This window comes from Rutilus rutilus (genome assembly GCF_951802725.1).
Source record: "Rutilus rutilus genome assembly, chromosome: 7".
Lineage (NCBI taxonomy): Eukaryota > Metazoa > Chordata > Actinopteri > Cypriniformes > Leuciscidae > Rutilus > Rutilus rutilus.
Window position 1 is genome coordinate 33,684,580 of NC_140221.1, and position 22,355 is coordinate 33,706,934.

A 22,355-nucleotide genomic window follows, 5' to 3' on the forward strand; every position below is an offset into this window, starting at 1 on the left:
ATTTATCAGCGGTGAAATTTCCTTCCTCACCCACACATCCATTCCACCAGTCCAGCGCTCTCACATTATCTTAAATCCTACAGCAACACTACTCACTGTTCCTCACATGTGCCAGGAGTTCATGTCTCCTCTGGTCTGTCAGCTGTCCATCCATTTGTTCATCCATACAGTCACTGACCCATTCGACATGTGGTCGGATGTGACTCCATCTTTCCATCCATCATCATAAGCTGATCGGAAGCTGTCATCCCCTGAAGCATCAGTCTATTTTCATTCAGCTTCATTCCCACTGACAAAACTCAAATGTGCAAAAAATAACAACTGTTTTCAAGCAAGTTTCCCCAAACACTACCTCCACATCATGCTAATAGTTCCGCCCCATACACACCATATCGCTACGTTGCTTAAAGCAAACAGAAAAATCAGCCAATGAAAGGTTGTCAATTTGAACGATAACTTATAAACATTAAAGACACACCTACTATGAGGTTGTTAATACATGGCATTTGGTTCTGCTGAAGCCATCCATCAGTCAGCTTATTTTTTTAAATCATCATGTTTAAAGGGGTCCTATTATGCTATTTCACTTTTTCAACTTTAGTCAGTGTGTAATGTTGCTGTAGCTATGAGCATAAAAAAGATCTGCAAGGTTACAAAGCTTAAAGTCCAATCCAAAGGGAGATATTTTATTTCCACTTTTCAATAACAACGAAGGACTCAGTTGGACTACACCACAAGTTATAATGTTACTCATTTAAATAATCTCTGCCAAAGGAGTAGACTACGTAACTCATTTGTTTGACCTTCCTAAGGCTGATGAACTTAGAATGGTTAAAATTTATTTTAAACACCGTTCCTGAACATTGTAACCCCAACGTTTATCTGTGTGCTGCACATTTTATGGAGAACAGCTTCCAGAACCTCAGAGAGTAGCCTACAATGCAGGCTATACGCACAAAAGCTTCTCCTGAAATGGAGCAATTCCCACTTTGTCGGTACAATCTGTTGTTTGTGGATCACGACTTGTAAGTACACTGTAATAAAAAAAATCCTAATTTTACAGAATTTTTGGTTACACTTTATTTTAATGTGTCCCTGTTACAGTGTAATTATAGATTTAAGTACTGAGTAATAATAATTAACTACATGTACTTACTATAGGGTTTGGGTAGGATCAGGATTTGGTTGAGGGTTAATTGCATGTAATTATGCATAATTTAGAGTTATTACTATAGTAAATACATGTAACGTGTGTAACAAGGACACATTAAAATAAAGTGTTACCGAATTTTTTGACGATCATTTTAATTTAATTTTTAACTTTCATTTTAAATTGTACTCAAAGCTCTGTAAAATAATATCTGTAGATTAAAAATTCAGCTGTTATGTTATTTAAGCTGTAATTGCAAAGTAATTCACATTTTTTATACAGAAAATTTACTGTAATTTTCATACAGTATTTTTTCTGTTTTCTTAAATTACATAAAAATGTATGTAAAATTACAAATATAATTTATAACAAATAACAAAACAGTTAAATGATAAAACGGTCAAATGACTGGCAATTTTTTTTCATTGTCACCATTGTGAGTCTATATGACTCGGTCAAAACATTTTCTGTATAATGACTTCATAAAATCATTCAGAGTATCACCACACAGCAGGATTTTCTGCACCAATATTGGCATGCAAAATTAACAACTAAAATGTAACAACTTAATCAAATATTAGACTTCAGGTGGTATCAATAAATCAGGCCATTACATGATGACTATCATCACAAAAAGTGATGCACAGTTAAAGCAGTCATAGAAAAAGTAATGTTAAAACTGAAGGGTCAAGAGCTCAACTAAAGCAAACACTGATCATCAAAATGGTGACATCGAACTTTATTATTTTCAATAAAACATCAACTTCTAAACCTCAGTTAATTCTCAATAAGAATGTTATCTGTTTTGTGTTGTGTTGAAGAGTAGAGCCTGTGCTTCAGTCCAGGATGAGCAGAGAAACACTGATGATATGTTGCATGTTGCTTTAGTACTGTTTTTTGCTTCAAATCAAAGTTTGTAGTGTTGTGATACACCTTTTGTCTGATTGGCTTGGTTCATGGCTTATAACTCTTTAACGAAGATTTGAAAATCCCTATGGGAAAAATGAATGAAAAAAATACTTCCCGAACCAGCGGCACTGAAAAAGGCTGCGGGCACTGTTGCACTCCATAGGTGTGTCCAACTTGAAGCGCCGCTGCACAGACTGATTGGTGTATGACAACAAAGTACAGCGAGAGTGAGACAGCTCCATATGCCGCTTCAAGTCGAACACACCTATTTCCTACTATTCACTGACGCTCACGGCAAACACAACTTTTAAATGTCCAATATTTCAGTTCTTAAAATAACGATGTAATGATGTTCAATTATGTACATTAAGTAGTTCAAAAATAAAGATATAATTAATTCCAAAAATCAATAATAGATGTAAAAGAAGCTTAAGAAATTTGATCCTATTTTACTTCTGCACCAGATTTTTTGCAGCAATGATTTTGCAACATATTTTCCATGGTCACACCTACCAATTCATTTGCAACTCTCTTTTTATTCTGAGTTTCAGACAAGTGCGAGTTCGCGATACCTTTTTCCCTTTAGGTTTCACTTTTCTGTGCTTTTCACTTCATGGCACTTTTTTGACATGGGGGTGGAGTCAAGAAACGGGGGTGTGTTCAGCAGACATGGTCATGGTCATGCCTCCCTCCCTCCTTGTGCTCATACTTTTACTAGCATTAAAACTTGCATGGTGTTGTTTTGTTAACTAAATGTTTATTAAAATCATTTACTTAAGTTAGAGGTCATGTTACAGTGGTGTTTATTATGAGCCGTAGACTACTTGCCAACGTGAACTGTCTGAAAATAGCCAGCACCTGCTGTTTATTTCTCTAAGTCTGCACACTTTTATAGCATTGTAATGTTTAGGGTTTCATTTTGTTAACTAAATGTGTATTAATACTGCAATATTGGTGCTAATTATTTTGTAGGCTATACATTGTAATTGGCTATTTGTTTTTTTTTGTCTAAGCTTTAAGTTAATATACAGGTAAATTATTAAAAAACAATTTCAACTCAAATCAATATTTCAAGTTTTGTGTGTGTGTGTGTGAATAGTTAATAAGTGAAATGCTGTACCGAATATAAGCCCTTTCAGGGTAGGCTAATAGAAGACCCTAACATTATAAGCTGGGATGAGAGAACAAATTTTGACATTGAAAAACATTTTTCCACAATTACAGTAAGCTAGAGCTAAAACAATGGTGTTTCCTAGAATAGGAGATTAAAATGCTTTGGTGTGAGGGAAAACTAGCAGTGCTAACTCCTCTCTGAGCCAATGGAAACACGACACACAAGAAAGATTCTCTAGGAAAACAGAATGGGGCTGATAAATAGACAGAGAGGCTGTCAGTCTGATTAATTGAACCATCCTTCCCTTAGTTGCAGGAACAAAGACCTCCACCGTAGGAAAGAGATTACGAATGGAATTCAATCCTGAATGAGAGAGGGAATGCCTACTGCAGAGAAGTGCAAAAGATGGACATAATGCTTCTTTTATGTGTCAAGTGCCAATTAATCTCACACAGAACAGAAATACTGCATCCCTAAAAGGACCCTAATCTAATCTAATAAGGTTGTAATTAATTGTAGTTTGCTGCTGCCCCCTCCAAATCTGGTGTAGTCAGGTCATGTACTGAGAGGCAGGAGGTTATGGAAGCATGTCCTGTTGAGTTCAGGTTAAACATCTGCTCAGGTGCTTCAAAGGAACAGAGCTGATTTAAGACACCTCCCTACAGATCTCATTATTATCCCACTCTTGATTCATCACAGAACACAAGGTCGTCTTAGTGTTATTCTCATATTTCAGCATTTTCTTATAAATATGTTTGTAGGTTACCTCACAAATGTTACAGCACACAATTTTTTTTATCAGTGCATGTTTCTCAAGGCATATTTTGCTTATTTGCACCTTAATGCAATGTATACACAATAATTTATGTATGGTTGCATCAGCATTAGCCCTCAAGCACATGTCATGATCAGCATGAGAGCTTATCAACTAGCAGCTTGGGGGCAAAAAACTGCACTGTTAAGCATTCTTACACAACCCATCGATTGATTTTGATAAATCTCTGCATTGCCAAATACATCTGAAAATCTGTGTGCAAAGCTCAGCAGTGAGTTTATAAGTCCTCAATATTTGTCTGTTGGCAGACTTCTGTCCATTACCGGATCCAAGCGAGCGCACATTGTTCTGTACAGCTCAGATCTTTTTCATAGGTGCACATTGGATTGCATTTTCGAATCAGATGCATTTATGCAATAGCGTCGCTGGAGTGGAATGGAAAACTAGCTACTTGCCGAGGACAGCGCAGTATATACTATATACTGCCTACTATTTAAAAAACAAAAAGCAGAATTTACATTATTGTTGCATGTTTATTTCAACAAATGGCATCCAAATATCATTTGTCAAGAATGTAAGATAAATCAATAAATTGGAAAAAGTGAGGTTAAGTTCCTGTTTATCCATCGAAGTGGAAAATCAAGCTAGCCGCATTGCATTGTGGGACACAGAATTCCAAGCTGTAATCTGTTGTATAATGTACACAGTATGTATATACATATTTATAGAAGCCCATTTCCACCACATTAAAAAATAATCATAATTGACAGAAGTCGTAATATGTAACAATTTCAATTTATCTCATTTCTGTCAGGACCACTATCGTCAAATACGATTGGCAATCAGCATACAGTTTGGATTGGCGGTATGGTTCCGTTCTGGGCGAGAACTCCCTGCGCATCCATGCAGCCTAGCATGGATAAGAGCAGGGAGAGCAGCAATAACCCCCCTTGGGGTAAACAGAACAGAACCAACATGAATGTATGCAAATATATTTAATTCAAGATTTTAAAGTACAACATAATGATTCAAGGGAAATCAGAACGCCAAATCCTGACTGGGTGAGAGGAGGAGCTGGCGATGGAGAAGGGTAATTATCTCCTGAGAAACGCGATAGCTGCTGATAATGCTGAAGGAGCTTATATATGTATACGGTGATAGGCGTCGTATTCCTATAGGTAGATGTGAGAGTCAGCTGATGCGAGCTTGACTAACATGACCTGCCAAAACTAACACTACGCTTGATAATTGAACTTTTTGTCATATTTTTATCTCATAATTATGACTTCCCATACACAAAAGATATATATTTGAAATATATTTTCAGAGTATATTTTGGAATATATGCAAATATTTGAAATTGGCCCAATAAATATATTTCATACCTATATTTCATATATTTTTGTTATATTTCAGAATATATTTCAATGTATTTTTTTTCTGTATGGGTCCCCACAAGTGTCAAAAATATATGTTGCATATATTCCAAATACATTGAAATATATTCTGAAATATAACAAAAATATATGAAATATAAGTATGAAATATATTTATTGGGCCAATTTCAAATATTTGCATATATTCCAAAATATATCCTGAAAATATATTTCAAATATATTTCTTTTGTGTATGGGTTAGCATGTCGTAATTTGACTTTATATCTCATAATTATGACTTGGTCTGTCAAAATTATGACAGCAAGTCAATTTGAACTTTTCATGTCATAAATATAACTTTAGTATGTCATAATTTGACATCTCATAAATATGACAGTATAGTATGTCATAATTATGACTTTTCATCTCATAAATATAACATCTCAGGTTACAAATGTAACCATTGTTCCCTGAGAAGGGAACAAGACACTGCATCGTATAACGACACTTTGGGGAGCACCTCTAGCGTGACAGCGTCTGAAGCATGTGTGAAACTAGCCCAATCCTGATTGGCATTGCGTCGTGACGAAGTGTGTGAAGGCGCACCACGGAAGCTACAAAGGTAAGCTGGCACACAAAAGCATCAGCTTCTGATAAGCTGAAGCAAGTTGCTCTCAAGCATTCAGGTGGTGTGGCAAAGGGACACAGAATCTCTTTCTGTAACAATGGTTACATTCGTAACCTGAGACGTTCTCTTTCAAGGGAACCTGTATCATATAACAACACTTTGGGGGAACTAAATACCCACAGTGCCACAGTGACTAATGCCTGCCCTGGTGTGAAACCTGTCCAGGCACAACTCAGGAAAAGAGCACTCGAGAACCCAGCATCAGACCTGCAAACTCCTGAGAGTAAAAAAGGTGACAGTGTTCGGGGGGGGGGGGGGGGTTATGCGGTGCATATGCGGTCCAGGTATGCGGCGCATCCCATGCAACAAGAGATTAACACAGTTGCCAAATTGCTTTATGTTACACTTACTCTCACTTCAGCTGTTGTGTAAACAGTAGGGTAGTAACGGTTCACAAAATTCACGGTTCGGTTCGATACGATACACTTGTGTCACGGTTCGGTACATTTTTGATACAGCAAAAAGAAAGAAATGCCAGAGAAATTTCCTTGATTTATTTTTTTTTATTCTTTTTTTTTATTAAAACTAACATCATAAAGTATGATATTTTTTTTTACTTTGAGCAATTCTGGAGCTATAATTGACTCTTCTAAGGAGCATATAAAACAAAACAGCTCCTTGGAAAAAATATTGTAGTAGTTATAAACAAAGGTTTATTTTAGTTCAGATTAACATTTGAGGGCAGCAATTGTATTCATAATGTCAAAATAAAACCGACATAATGTTACCTGAAGGCATTATAGCAGACTATTCCTGCCAAACTTCCATGGTTGCAGTTAGTGTTACTACAGTAAATCCATGGTGAATGTTGCAGATCTGTGGACACTGATAGTTCATTCATGCCACAATGTTTCTTCCTGGTTTCCACGTCAGCGCTGTTTGATCCGTTAATAACGTAGAAATGTGAATGTTTCTCACTAGATCTCGCAGGAGTCGCAGCGATGTTATTACTTCTGTGGCGAATTCAAATGCTTTCTTTACTGGATCTCTTATTAGCGCTGTGTATTACAGTGTCGCTTGATCAAGATCGGCTCGCGCTGCTTTGGTCCAAACTGTCAACCACACAATAACGAGCAGTTTCGTTCCGCTTGCATTACGTTTGCCATTTGATGTTGGACAATGTTGTGGTCGCGCCGGCGGATTATGAGCGCGCTCACCACGCCTACATTTGAAATAACGGAATTTCAAATGTATTTTGAAATTTCAAAAACTTCAGAAATTATCTTGAAGGAACTCCAGCACTGAAGCCACTGGGCAGTTAACTGGATCCAACTGATGCTCTCAGCACCATAAAGTGAATTCTCTTCACTCTAAGGTGTACAGTTTACTCGTGGAGGGGAGCTCTAGAGCTTAGGATGGTCTCAACAACCTCAGACTAAACCCTCGGAGCCCGGGTCAAGGGTTAAATATCAAACCCCCTGCTTGTGACAGCAGGTCCCTTCTGACTGGAATCTCCCATGGAGGGCCTGCTAGGAGCGCTATGAGGTCCGAGAACCAGACTCTTTCTGGTCAGAATGGGGCTACCAAGAGTAGACTGATCCCGTTCTGGCGAACCCTCTCTAGAACTCCCGGGAGCAGTGCAATTGAGGTTGAAAGCATGGGGGAGCAATTGGGGCGAAAGCGAGGGATGCATGAGGGAGAACCACAGCGGACAGTGAGTTGTCTCTCAAAACGCAAATAGATCCCCTTCAGCTTGGCCAAACTTCCTCCAGATGAACTCCTCCGTCTCGGGGTGGAGTCTCCATTCCCCAGGCCTCAGCCCCTACCTCTACAGAATGTCTACTCCTACATTCTGGTCTCCAGGGATATACATAGCTTTGGGTGACAACAGCTTGCCCTGAGACCAGAGGTTGCAGCACACACTTAGGGAGAATCTTTGCAGATTTTCTTCCCTCAAATCTTAAACATGCTCACACTACAAGATTTGAAAATCGTGGTGCATCACACACTACAAAATGTTATTAAGATTATCGTGCCAGAGGAAGTGCCTCACTTGATCTCACGCAGCAGATCGGAAGCTGAAAAGTGGATGTAAACAAAATATCTGTTCTTCATATCAAGCTGCGTCCAAAATTGCATACTTCCCTACAATATAGTAGATGAAAAACAGTATGTGACAAAAGCAGTATGTCCAAATTCACAGTACTGATAAAAGAGTAGGCAAAAAACTACCTGGATGACCAACTACTTCCAGCGAGATTCTGGTGTGCACATGATACTATATAGAACATACTTTTTCAGCAGCCCTGAAGTAATTACTCAAATTCAAAACAAGTACCTACTCAAAAAAGTATGCGGTTTTGGACGCAGCCATATTAGTGAAAAGGTTGCTGTGACCAAGGAAATCGAAATCTTTCAAAAATCATCCTTTAAACATTTAAGGATATTTCTAATGAATGGTGTCAGAGCTGGTCAATACAATGAATCAATGCCATTGATCTCTATGAGGTGATGCATCAGCTTCAGCGTTACCATGCGACGCATTGCTGCTCAGCTGAGCCTTGTAAAGTGGAGCTCAAAGTTCAAATTAAATATTAAAATAATTAACAGCTTGTTTCATTACATCTATCTTTGAATGAATCCGCATTTTTTTACATTTCCGTTGAATGAAGATTTTAATGACTCACTCAAAGTCAGTCCCTTGCCGCCACCTAGTGGCGTAACAGTGTAACTGCACTGAGTGACAGCCTGTTTAGAATGCGCAGAGACGAACAATGCCGATACTGGTGAGATATCAGCAGAAAGCCTCTCGTAAAGTGAGATTCGAGGATCGGAACTAACTGTTATATAACAATGGCCTAACAAGCTTATTGTCAGGTTTATGTTCTGTTATTATATTATGTGGACCCTTATTTTGACATTGTATCTTCTGTTTCCTCCACTTCGTTTCAACGAGCTTTGTAGTTTCGGTTTCATTACTGAACATGTACTCGTCTTCGTGCCTGCTGACCACAGCGTAACACTTATTTATTTAGCAATAAATAAATAAATGGAGATAATAGCCTACCGCATATCACGCTGTTGAGTCACTCAATATTACCTCAAGGGAAATTGCTTCACCACGACAGCCCTACTTGTCTCTTATTGGCTATTTTGACAATACTGACGTAATCACAGTCTTGCTCAACCCGATTTAAAATCCCGATTTGTGTGAGAGCAGATCGGGAGGTGCAAGATTCGATCTGTGAACGCTTCATATTACCAGATAATATGCGCCGAACATCTGAACCGATCAAGGTCCATGACAAGATTTTTTCTCCGATTCTCTGGAGGGGAAAAACGGGGATAAATCGGCCTAAAACTCCTGTAGTGTGAGCCAGGCATAAGAGCATGAAATACAGCCAATATCTCCAGGCAATTTATGTCCCACGAGAGATGATGATCTCTCTACAGATCCCATGCTGAGCGGCCTTGAATGGCCGCACCCCAGCCCGTAAGGGCAGCTGAGATGCTGATGACACAATGGTCCCAGCACAGGACCTTAGGACATGAACAACTTTTCTTCCATATAGCCAGGGAACGAAGGCATCTGTGCGTAACCCTGATCATACCTTGGTCCTGAGCCACCACTTCAGGGGTCTCATGTACAGCAGTCCAAAAGGTTTTATGTTTGATGCAGCTGGCATGAGCCACAGCAATCTTTGAAAATGTTCTACAGTGACAGCCTGGCCTAGCCTGATCCTGGTTACTGTCGTCTGGATAGAAGGGTGGAAAACATGCTCATTTTGGAATTGAGCCTGAGCCCCAGATGTCGAACCGCCATCTCTCATGACTGGGCTAAGATCAACCAGTTGTCTATATAATTGCGAACACAAATGCCCTGGAGTCTCAGAGGAGCCAGTGCTGGATCCATGTATTTTGTGAAGGTGCGAGGGGATAGAGATAAGCCAAATGGAAGGACCTGATACTGGAACGCTTCGCCCCCAAAATCAAACCTCAGGAACTGGATATATGGAAGTAGGGTCCTTTAGATCTATTGTGACAAACCAGTCCTCAGACTTGATTTGACTCACGATCAAAGGAACTTTTAGCATATTGAGCCTGAATCTCCTGGATTCTGTACCCCTATTCTATCGTACACGGGACCCACTGAGATATATTTGATAGAAGTTTCCAAGCTTCTATATAATTCTCTAGGTGGATCAGTCTCTCTGGTGCATTGCAAACACTAAGTTCAGTGCCCTGAAGCGGTTGGCTGCCAGGGAGCAACCCAACACGTTTTTCTACAGGCAAACTCCTTAGTGCCGCGACGATTTCGGGCGGACACTGAGGTTTGCGTTCACTGGGAACCGGTGTGCCCCGAAGCGCACGAGGCGGCAGGGAAACAACATCAATTTCCAGAGGGCTCCGTGGAGGAGCGTCAGGACTTCTTCCCCAAAGCCTTCTCTGAGAGAATAACGATCCTCATGGAGGTCCTCATGCCGTGGAGCAACCGATGGCTTGGGCCTTCGCCTTGATGGCACGGAGAGACAGGTCCGTGGCCCGATGCAGCTCTTTAATGTTGTCGGGCCCGATCCCCTCGCCCTCATCAATTTCCCTTAATAGGTCTGCTTGGTACGCCTGCATGCCATGGTATGCAAGGGTGCACCAGCACAACTAGCCGCCATATATGACTTGTCCACCTAACCGGAAGTTGTTCTGCATGGTTTGGTGGGCAGTGTCAGGGCTTTCAGGGATGATGCAGTGTGAGGGGGAGATAAGATGCCAAAGTTTCTTCCACCTGCGGCAACATCCCATAGCTGTTCTCTTTCGAGCTCATGATTGAAGTACATGTTTGTTGCTGGGCTCAATAAATGGGAAGTGTGCGGCTTCTTCCACAATCTCGATGACTCAACGTGGAGATTGTGAAAGAACGGCAAACCCTGACATTGAGGTTGTGCTCGGCTAGACAGAAAGAGTTCATCTTGTTTACTTATCCGTTTTCCTTCCTGGTTTTCTGGTAGCTACACAATATTAAGTTTGGCCACAGCAAGAGTCACATCCTCGACCAGCTCCTCGTAAGCCTCGATGCTGAGAGCTTCCAATTTCTAAGAACTAGAGCTCGAGCATCAGGCTCTCGATCAGGATGCCCGAATGCGAGTGCTGGAACCTGCAGATGAAGGCAGAGAAACGGCCAAAGCCGTCACCACCTCCTCTGCAAGCTCCACTTGAGAACCCTACGACTTTAGATGCTGCGCAGCCTCGGGTCCCGAACCGTTAGGGAACGCAAGCCTGGCCCACCTTGTCAAACAAAGGCAGACGGGAGCGGAGCGTCCTGAGCGGTAGCTGCTCACAGTGAGTACAGGCAGCCCCCTTTAGAGCTGCCTGTGCATTTGCCGCTCCCACAAAATTTGTGTGTGTCCCTGTTTGAACTGTCTTTCACTTGACATATTTCTTTTCTTTTTTTGAGACAAACAATGCCAAATAGACAAATAAGTACAACAGTAAATGACAGTTTCACACACAGAGCCATTGCTGAAGAACAGAAACTGATGCTGTTGTGTGGCGGCTTACCTTTGTAGCTTCCGTGGTGCCCTGTCACACGCTATGTCACAATGCAATGCCAATCAGGATTGGACAAGTTTCACACATGCTTCAGATGTTGAAGGCGTTCCCAAAAGTGTTGTTATACCTTGAAAGGGAACTTAGTCATAATTTTGACTTTTTATTTCATAACTATAATTTACCGAAGCATGATTTTTTTCTTATGTGGCAGAAATGGGCTTCCATAAATACAGTATGACATATTGCAGCAATAGTAAAAATTGTATAATAGTAAGCTATTATGAACGAAGCTGTAATACTCGGGTACTCTGATACTGTTTCATCTTCAAATTAAACTGCTAAGATACAATAATTACTCCATCTTCAAAGACTGCCAAAGGCACCTCTAATACTCATTCACTCTAGCTTCCTAATCACAATTGTAAATTGTAAGCAGTTTTTCTAATCATCAAGCATGGAAATTCTCCCATTGGCTTGTCCTTAGTGGAAAGTACAGCAATGAGGGAGCAAAAGAGATCATCAAGCACTGAGCTGAACTGTGTGTATGATGAATGTGAGATGAATGCATTGGACTTAAGTTCTCTAGCACATCCGATACCCAACTGAGCAGAAGCGTACATGTTTGTGTAAGTAAGTAACAGATTATGATATATGTGTATTTATTTGGTATATTAGCAGTGGCATTTTGTGCTTGTACACTGGTTTAATGCCAAGTGTACTTTTAAGTAACATTTTTTAATTTGCTTCCCTTAGTTGCGTCTCAAAGGCGTTGTGATCTCACTTTTGAGTCATCAATAAAACATATTCAAGTGGGTGGCATGTGAACTAAAGCCAATGTGCTTTACTCAAAACTAGCTCTCACCTTCAACAAAACAGTTTGCATCTGAACATAATTGCATTTAAGCCAATACAGCATATAAATACAAAGGCTTAAGTAAAAGTCATATGGTGTGTGGGTACAAAGATTCATATCTATGCTTGAGAAGGTCATCTTTATAATGAGGATTAACACATCTACAGCTACAGATCATACTTCACAGTGGAAATGCATGCACTAACAACACTGAAAACACAGTTATACAAAGAATTAATTAAAAAATAACATGGTGTGCACATACACAAAATCACAAATACACAGACACGTGCACAGACAATGAGTGAAACCACTACAATGACTAAAAGAAGATTCAAATCATTATTAATAAAAGAACAAACACAAAAATCACTTTGAGGATGTATGATTTAATGACTGAAAACATAATCTGAATATACAAACACAACATTGAAATTTAAGTTGAACTACATTAACATTCAAAGACAACTAGAAACGTTGTACATGCAAATCATGGTCTTGAAAGATTTTACTTGATAGATAAAAAATATGGAAGCATGTTAAGATAAAAGTAGGATATGTTTCTCCTGGCAACACTGAAGCTGATTGTTAAAACTCTTTATTGATGCATTTCAGGATGTTCTGGAAGTAATGGCTAACGGGAAGGATAAATGTGAAGTGTCTGAGAGCTTTTAAATGAGCTCAATGGAAAGTGCACTCTAATTGAAAAGTCATACAGATTATGGAGTCATCAATCTGGTGAATAATTTAACAGAGGAGTAGTGGATTCAAATATATGACAAGTTTTAGGTGATAAAAGTACTTAGTAGTAAGTAATACTTAACGGTAGTACTTAATAGTTTTACTTTCTGTGCATCAGAGAGATAAAGAAAGAGTGTATGTGTGCGAGAAGCTAATATGAAGAGAGATGGTCTCAGGGCCTGAGGAAATGTACTTCATGTGGGCTGCAGAGGTAGTGACATTTATCAGCCCCAAGCTTAAGGGCCACTTTACACGCATCTCTGACTGTCTGATAGAATAACGGCATGCTGACACGGAGAGGAATGTGCAGCAGAAAAAAATCCTGGCTTTATTGCGAGTTCACTCTCATACAAAGAACTAAAAAGATTCAAAGTACAGCAAAAAGGCTCTAGAGGAATCTCTTTAAATCTGTCATATCAGGGGGGTTTAATCATTAGGACTTTTACAGCCACACTGCACACACTCACCAGTTCTTTCTTCTTCATGCACTCCATCAGAATGATGAAGAGATGCTGGGCCTGTGTCCGACTGTATGTAAACGTCTTCTGAATGGTGACTAATAACTGGTCTCTCAGAGATTCGTTTATGATTCTAACATGTAGTCAGAGAGAAAGATGAGACTGTGATATCAGAGCAATTCATTTATGCAATGAAAATATTCCAACAGAGCGCAACGGTAGGGTACCGGAAGGAAAAATCCCATTAATTTTCTCCATAGACAAACCGCTTTTTAATGATAAAATATGATCCTTTCAAAAAAGACCCACCACAGCTCAAGTCACTGTGATTTCAACTTCCCTTTTTGTTTAAAAAAATATGTGCTTAACATTCTAATTATCTGTAAAGAACTACACTACCCATAATACTGAAGAGAAATCTTCACTGGAATTCCTTGTATATATTTAAATATTTTTCAGTAAATGATAGAAATTAATGTTGAATAGAACAAAATCTAATTAATCATATAGGTGCCTGAGATTAATTGTGATTAATCATGTTAAGTACATTTGCAATATCAATGATGCAATAACATAATTTTTTTTCCCTGTTTAAATATTTTGCAGTAAATGAAAATCACGGGATGTGAATCGACTAAAAATGTATTATATAAAAAACTATACAGGTTTCTCAGATTATTTGCAATTAATCATGTTATCATGTTTTTTTGCTTAAATTAAAGTGTGTAACATTTTTGATTCATCTCATATCTGGTTGGCTTGGTTCATGTCTTACAAGTCCTTTAATGGGAAAATTAATGGGAAAAATACTTCAGAAAAAAAGTGGCCATTTACTTATGTGCTCTATTCCGTGCTACAGTTCAATCATCATCTATATGTAAATGAATATTCATGTCTTATCGTACTGTTACAGTGGAGAGAGATAAACCTCACATACCCGCCTTCCTCTGAGTACTTGTGCCCAAAGGCAAGGATGTCAGAGGCCCGACCGCTGCCGTCACACACCACCACAGGCACTGGAGGAGTGTCTCTCAGGTACTCCAGTACGATAGAGATCACATTAGGACCCCCCTCCACTATCAAAGCCACCACTGGAACACCCTGTCCGATCCCTGCAGAGAAAGCAGAAACGTGAGTGAGAAAAGGGGGGATGTGTGCGACCGTGGGGGTGGCTGTTACAAGGAAAACCAATCAAAAAGATTAAAGGTGAAGGGTGCATTTTTTCTCCTCTACTAGTTTAATGTGCAAAGACAACTAGAGGTAAGCCATTTATATAAAGTGTAAACACTGCACACATGTGGTGCTTTGTTTGAGGAGTCTGATATTTTAATGTCTGGCTTAAAGGGATACTTCACCGACTAGCATTAAGCTTTGTATCAGTAGAAACCCGGTAGTATTTTCGAATGACCGTGCTTCCATCCCTCATGTCCTCCTGAGACGAGAGATTTCTGTATTGCGTGTCTGGAAAAAAAAAACATTCTGTCCATGACCGTCATTTTGCGTCATCGGTGGCTTTTTTGGCCAGAGGCTAGAGACTACAGCCAGTAGTAGGAGCTAGTTCCGCATGTTTTCAACCTGCCCATAGGGGGTGGGATCTCACGATAAAACTGCGTCTTTCCAGTTTCGAGTCAACTAGTAGCCTAGTTGTATAATTTCTTCTGATACTGCCCTCTGGAACCGGTAGGCGTGGCTTGGGAGTGGCCTGGGAGTGGCCTCATAGGGCAGTGAAGCAAGTGCATTCTGGGAGTTGTTATCTTTCATCCACATGAGCCAAAAATACATTTTCTGGCTTTTCTCAGTCTAAAATAATTTCACATTTCTACTACATAAATACACATTCATCTTTCCAGCGGTGAAATATCCCTTTAACCAGTATTGTGTGTTTTGGGCAACACCACCTATAATAAGCTATTTACAGGAAATGTATTAGTTTGAAGACAAGCAGAGTGGAAGGGGCAAAAGGGGTGCTGGGAGTGTTTGGAAAACAATCATTATTTTCAAAATTCCTTTTGTGGCACAGAAAATACACACTTTAACTTTAAATTTTTTAATGTTGTCAACATTTAATCACTATCATGACATTCCAAACCTGGGGTGAGTTTCCCGTACAATGACGTAACTCGCTGCTTCACTACCATAGTACAATGCATTGTTAAAGAAATCAAGTAGCTAGTCACGACTGTTTCCCGAAACTTTTTTTTTTTTTTTTTTGCTTTATTTCCAGATTCAATTATAGGCTCGCTCTTGCATACTAGAGCAGGTACGCACATGCGCACTCTTCAAAACGGTGCTTTAAATCTTTTGACAAACTAAAAGAAGTAAATGACATTTGTATTCATTGTAAATAAAAGATACAGATTGTACTTAATGTCAGCTTGCTTATTTTGCTCAAGATAAGGATTTATTGAGTCCACATGTCATGAAAAAAAGAAACTATGCTTCTAACCGCAGCTCAAGAGCTGTCGTTCCAACCACACAATTTTGCGATGCTGCATGCAAATGTTCATTGGAACTATGGTTTCGGGAAACACAGACTCGTTGAACTATGCTGATAACGACGGAACTTGTAGCCATAGTTGGCTAATGATGCTTTCGGGAAATGCACCTCTGTATGACTTTTCTGTGGAACACATCAGAAGATATATTGTGTACTGCTTTTGTCCATACAATGAAAGTCAGTGGGGTCCAAAACAAGACTGCTTTCCCTTGACTTTCACTGTGTAGACCAAGAAATACCCACATTTTACAAAATATCTTCTTTTGTGTACTACAGGACAAAGAAAGTATGTATGTGTAGGTAATGGAGGTAAATTATGACAACATTTTCATTTTAGGCAAACTATGCCTTTAGAAGGGTCATGAAATGAAATTTTCATTGATCTTTTGACATATAAGAGGTCATTGTACTATAAAAACCTGTAAGTTTCAGAACTCAAAACTTCCTTGTTAGTCCAAAAACAACTTTTATTAAAACCAAGCTCCGAAGACGACTCGTTTTGGATTTTGTCACATTATGACTTAACAGTGTGACAAAGGACAGTCTCTGCAGAATCAGATCAAAGCCTAGTTCTACATCATCATATCTTTGGCCCCGCCCACTGGCGCGTAAGTGAGAAGAGATGGAGAGAAGAGAGATACAAGATCGCTGGACTAAAAATAACATTATCATCCAAATGATCCTCATGCAAAGAAAGTGGTTATTTATTTTAAACTATGAATGACTCAGTAGAGCATGATTTGTTTGTTTGGTACATTTCACCGTTGATTCTTTGGTGAATCAGACACAGTTTCGGTGCAGGCTTTGCAAACAGACTTTTACTGCAAGATATGAACCCGACAGTAACGCCAAAACATGTAAATTACATGTAACATGTAACCGTGATAATTCTAATGCCTAATCTGTGATCAGTGATTGCTGATACACTGAAAAAAATGATTTATTGACTAATTATGTTAATTGGTTCCACATAATTCATTTTAGCTACATTTAAACAAATGCATTAAGCTGAACTTAGTTCAACGTAATGCATTTGTTTAAATGTAACTAAAATCAATTATGTGGATCCAATTAACATAATTTCTTTTAGTAAATTCAACTAGTCAATGAATCATTTTTTTCAGTGTATGTAATGATTCATGTATAGTCAGACGTTCTTTGTCTCAAAATTGTTTATTGTAATTATTATTTAAATTGTGATTAAATTATATACAGATAAAAGCGATAAAAGAACCCTCCCTTTATAATCACTGATGCTGTCAATCACACAGCGCAAGTTTATCAGTGACTGAGTTCTGGACTTTGGCCAAAACTCCTGTTATAATCTACACTGCACAATGAATCTCTTATTTACATCGTGTTTGCACTGTTAGTTATGATGAAAGCATTCGTGCAGACATCAAGTTTCAATGATGAGATCACTGCATTCATGCGATCAACAGACTGTCTTTCATCTGCTCAATGCTCATCACTTCAAGCTTTCATGCAACAGGAGTAGATCTAAAAACAATGCTATAAGCAACACTTTTCATGATTAGTTCATCTCGACAGCTGTAATAGTAAAAATGTAGTAAAACTTTTCCAGAGAGTTCCACATGTGGAAGATGTTAGCCAATCACAGCAGTGGATTGTCTCACATTGCATCACATTGATGTCTCACAGCAGACATGCCCCTTTCAACAGAGCGATGAAAGCAGAGGGATAAAATCAGGGACGAACATGCCCTTTTATTTCTAAATGATAAATAACATTTCTAAGTTATGACTGACCCTTCAGACATCCTCATTATAACCCAATTGTGTCTGTCAACATGATGCCCAACATCCATTGTGAACAGAAGATAGTCCTCACGAGACACAAAGAGAGAAAGTGTTTCCTTTTTCTAACTTTTATCTGGAGAATTCAAGTGCTGCATCCATATGTACTGAATTTGATGACCAAAAAATTCCATTCCGTTTCATAAACAATTTGATTCTAACTGTAATTTGATTATGATTAATTTTGGTACATGTCAGTTATAATGTCCATTTTGCTTACAGATGAAAGAAATTCTACCTCTGCTGATGCTTTAATGATTAAGGGAAGTGTTTCAGACTGATTAAAATTAGTACCTTGTCCTTTTTAGAACTATTCATTGAAAGAATCAAACATTAGAATCAAGCTACACTCATCATGCTGTTTTTAACCCACTAAAACTGAACTACAATGGTCATGTCATTTTTGCGTGCAGCCTGCGAGGACAACTTAATACAATTTTAGTGCACATTGAAATGTAACATTTCGTTTGCTGTGAAAGTACACACTTGCTGCACAATCAGATCATTTCTACATTCATTAATCAGCTGCAATTAACCACTCTTGGTTTAAATAACAGGTGTGCGTGCAGTGGGAGAGGACCTGTGCGAGATCAGGTGAACAGAACATAGACAGATTAGTTCTCCTGCACTCTGACTATTTCCAACAACTTGATGAGTACAAGTTATGATGTTGTGCCTATAATTCAAAAAGCATGTTGCAGCTAGATCTTCACTGCTTAAATTATGCAACATGAGATAAAGAAAGATGGAAGGAGGGAAAGAAGAGCAAGGGAGAGACAGACAGAGAGGTACACCAGATCCACATGTGCTGTCATCATTGTGCCTAAAATGGGTACGGTTACATAAAGTAATCTCTATTTTTAGCAGCACACTGACTTCAAAAGCAATTGCTCAGCTGGTATAGGAATCAGAAACAGTGGGATTTACTTCTTCATTCAACACCTCTTCTTCCACTGTTATCGCTCTGTGCCTCTTGTTTTCGCTCTATATCATTTACTGTTTTATTGTGATATGTGATATTTATTGATCAGCGTGTCCTTCTGCCATGATGTTTGTGGGCTTACAGAAACGCTTTTATTCCCCTCCACACACTAACTCACACACATACAAGGCTCCACTCTGTCTAGACTAGCTCTTATGTTACAACAGGACATGATATTTATTATTTATCTGCCATAATTTTTATGTTCTCAAAACGGTAAAAGCCATGGGCAAAATTAGGATATTTTCTATTCAGAAGTGTCTGATTTCTTTCATAATATTTTAATACATTTTAAAACAATTGCATAAGTTCTACCATTCCCTATGTGGCATTGCAAACCATGAATATATGTATTTATACAGTGTTTATGGCATTTTGATGCTAGCAACCAAATACCAGCTAGTATTAATATAATATTCCTGCTATTTCTTATAGTATTTGTAAAATAATAACATAATAAATAAGCCTATAATAAATAATACTGTAATATAATTTAAAAGAAACAGAGAATCATCTAACAATTTGTTAAATTCTAATAGAATATATTAAGTTTTTTAGCCCCACCCACATCAATCTCTATCTGAATAGAGATACATAAACTTAATTCAGCAACAAATACATATACAGTCTTCATAGCACAGCCCTGATATTTATGATAATTACTGGTTGTCCAAGGAAATCTTGCTGATTAATCTAGTTAAAAAGCCTGGTGTCACACTTGGTTGCAATAGATGAGAAAAAGGATATATTCGCAGCAGTATTGAATTTATTAACAGAACTGCAAACGCTAAGAACACTATGGAACATAACACACGATGCAGAAAGACTGAACAAAAAAAATTTAGGACTTAAATAGAGGTAAACAAGGAAACTAAACGAGCAACAGGTGAACTTTATTAGTGAATAACTGGCACATAAAATTAAACTAAGTCAACATACAAATGCAGAGAACAATGAGGACTGTGTCACAGATGGTTCAGGTGACCAAGGCGGAGCAGCAGTGACGAAACATTCAATGTCGAGCCAGGGTGCCAGAGGACTGAGGCTGAGCCATTCGGACTGAGGACCAATGTGGAGCCCGGCGGAGCCAGAGGGATTAAGTGCAGCTTAAGGCCCAGAAGTCCATGGCGCAGGCAGAACGACGTCTGACCAAGGCAGAGCCGGAGGGAGCCTGTTGAAGCAGTAAGGATTATGGTCCCAGGTGAAGCCGAGGGAGGGAGGAGCCAAGGTGGAGCCAACAGGTTGACTAGCCGAGATGGAGTGATGGGCTCGGCTGCTGGAGGCTGAGCCAGGGGATCCTCTTGCCAAGATGGAGCTGGTGACCAGATCTAAGGCTGATCTGGGTTGCTTGGTGGATCCAATAGAGGAGCTGAGGGTCTGAAGGGAGCCAGCGGAGGCAGAGCCGAAGGACTGGCTGGCTTGGACAGAGGAGGCGGGAGAGCGAGGCTGGGTGGGAGCATTGTTGATGACATGGTGCTGTAAGATGACACAGGCTTGGTGCTGGGCGGAATCAGCGGCAATGAAGAAGACATGGGCTGAATCCGAAATCGCATAATTCCCTACTATATAGTAGGTGAAAAACAGTATGTGACAATAATAGTATGTCCGAATTCACAGTACTCATTAAAGAGTAGGCAAAAATTACTCGGATGACCTAATACTTCCGGCGAGATTCTGAAGTGTGCACACAATGGACACTTTACTATCCCATGAGGCCACAGCAGAGGATTTGTGAATGGCAGTGAATCAACGTAACTGACGCTGGTAGGTCACATGATAATGACAGCATGGCGAATATAGCGAGGCCAGATTACATTCATACTACACACACACACACACACACACACACACACACACACACACACACACACACACACACACACACACACACACACACACACACACTCATACTATATAGAATGTACTTCTTAAGCGATCATGAAGTAATTACTTATTCAAAATAAGTACCTACACAAGAGAGTATGCGATTTCAGATGCAGTGGAGACGGGGGACTCGAAAATATCCACTTCCAGATCCTCAATCATCTGCTGAGACCAGCTGCACCTCACCCTTAATGGCTCAGCCTCCTGCACCAAACCCTTCTGGGTCTGGCGTGGTGACGGGTGTGAGGTAGGGCTGGACAATAGGGACGGCCTCCTCTTCTGCTTCTCCCACTGTAAAAGAGGACCCATCCAACCACAGGGCGATGTGAATATACTATGCCAAGGTCCGGCAGATATCCCCTCTTGGCATCAGTAATCTGATGTCATTGTCCAGCCCACACCGGAAACCCTCCATCAGAGCGAGGTCATTACAGGATGCAAGCTGGTAGACGTTGGTAAAATCCTCCACATAGTCCTCAATGTCTCTGCCACCTTGAAAAATAAAATTCACAGGACCTTTCAGGACTGTGAAAATTTCCTGCTGGGGCTGTTTTTACAGCAGCTATATCCATATTTTAGGTTCCGTTCTTTTGTCACGCTTTGTTCCAATAAAGATGAGAACAAGTATATTCACAGCATTATTGAATTTATTAACAGAACTGAAAACACTAAGAACACAAGGGGCCCTATTTTAACGATCTGAAACGCAAGTGTCAAAGCCCAAAGCGCAAGTAACTTTGTGGGCGGGTCTCGGCGCTGTTGCTATTTTCCCGGCAGGATAAATGACTCTTGCGCCGGGCGCAAATCTAAAAGGGGTTGGTCTGAAGTAGCTTCATTATTCATAGGTGTGGTTTGGGCGTAATGTGAAATAAACCAATCAGAGCATCATCTCACATTCCCTTTAAGAGCAGACGTACTTTTTCCTTGGCGGATTGCTATTATAACGGCGGATTTGCCAGGCGCGCGCCAAGAGCGGTTCACAGCCGAGGAGACCAACGCTCTCGTCACGGCCGTAAAAGAGAGAGAAGTGACATTGGGGATGGGAGAAACACACCCAAATTAGCTTCGGTTAAACAGGCATATAATAATGTGGGTAAATGTGTAAGCTAGATGTATGCTTTTATAATAAATTATTATATTTATAATAAATTGTCTATCTATCTATCTATCTATCTATCTATCTATCTATCTATCTATCTATCTATCTATCTATCTATCTATCTATCTATCTATCTATCGTTTGTAATAATATGATTTGCAAAAATGAAAACTGCTGCTTCTGTGTAGATTAGAGAATCACAGTGTATGAGCGTTGTGCACTCTATACATTATGGTCAAGCATGCGCCCTTAAAATAGCATAATGAACAACGCGCCACTGACTTTAGACAAGGTTTTTTCTGGCCAGTGGCGCAATTGTTTTATGGAACAGTAAAATAGCACCAGGGAACGTTTGCGCCGGAACACGCCTCCTTTTTTGCGCTGAACCGCCCAGGGAGCGCAAGTTCATTCCCTAGTTTAGCGACGTGCTTCTGTGGAGGGAAAAGCGCGCTTTGCGCGGGTGCAAAATAGGAATGAAACATGCGTCGGTGTACAAAGTCAATTGCGCTGGGTGCAAGATAGGGCCCT

General features: G+C 39.6%; 1 protein-coding gene across 5 annotated transcripts in view; it reads right to left on the bottom strand.

Annotated features, from left to right (window-relative positions):
- The window catches only part of trpm3 (transient receptor potential cation channel, subfamily M, member 3), a 155,408-nt gene that overhangs the window by 37,606 nt on the left and 95,447 nt on the right, over positions 1-22,355 (bottom strand). For all 5 annotated transcript variants that reach the window (XM_084412941.1, XM_084412940.1, XM_084412938.1 and 2 more), the window contains 2 exons: positions 14,486-14,660; positions 13,558-13,681 (listed from right to left, as the gene is read on the bottom strand). In XM_084412941.1, coding sequence (XP_084269067.1) covers positions 13,558-13,681; positions 14,486-14,660 — 299 coding nt within the window. The remainder of the gene's footprint in view (positions 1-13,557; positions 13,682-14,485; positions 14,661-22,355) is intronic.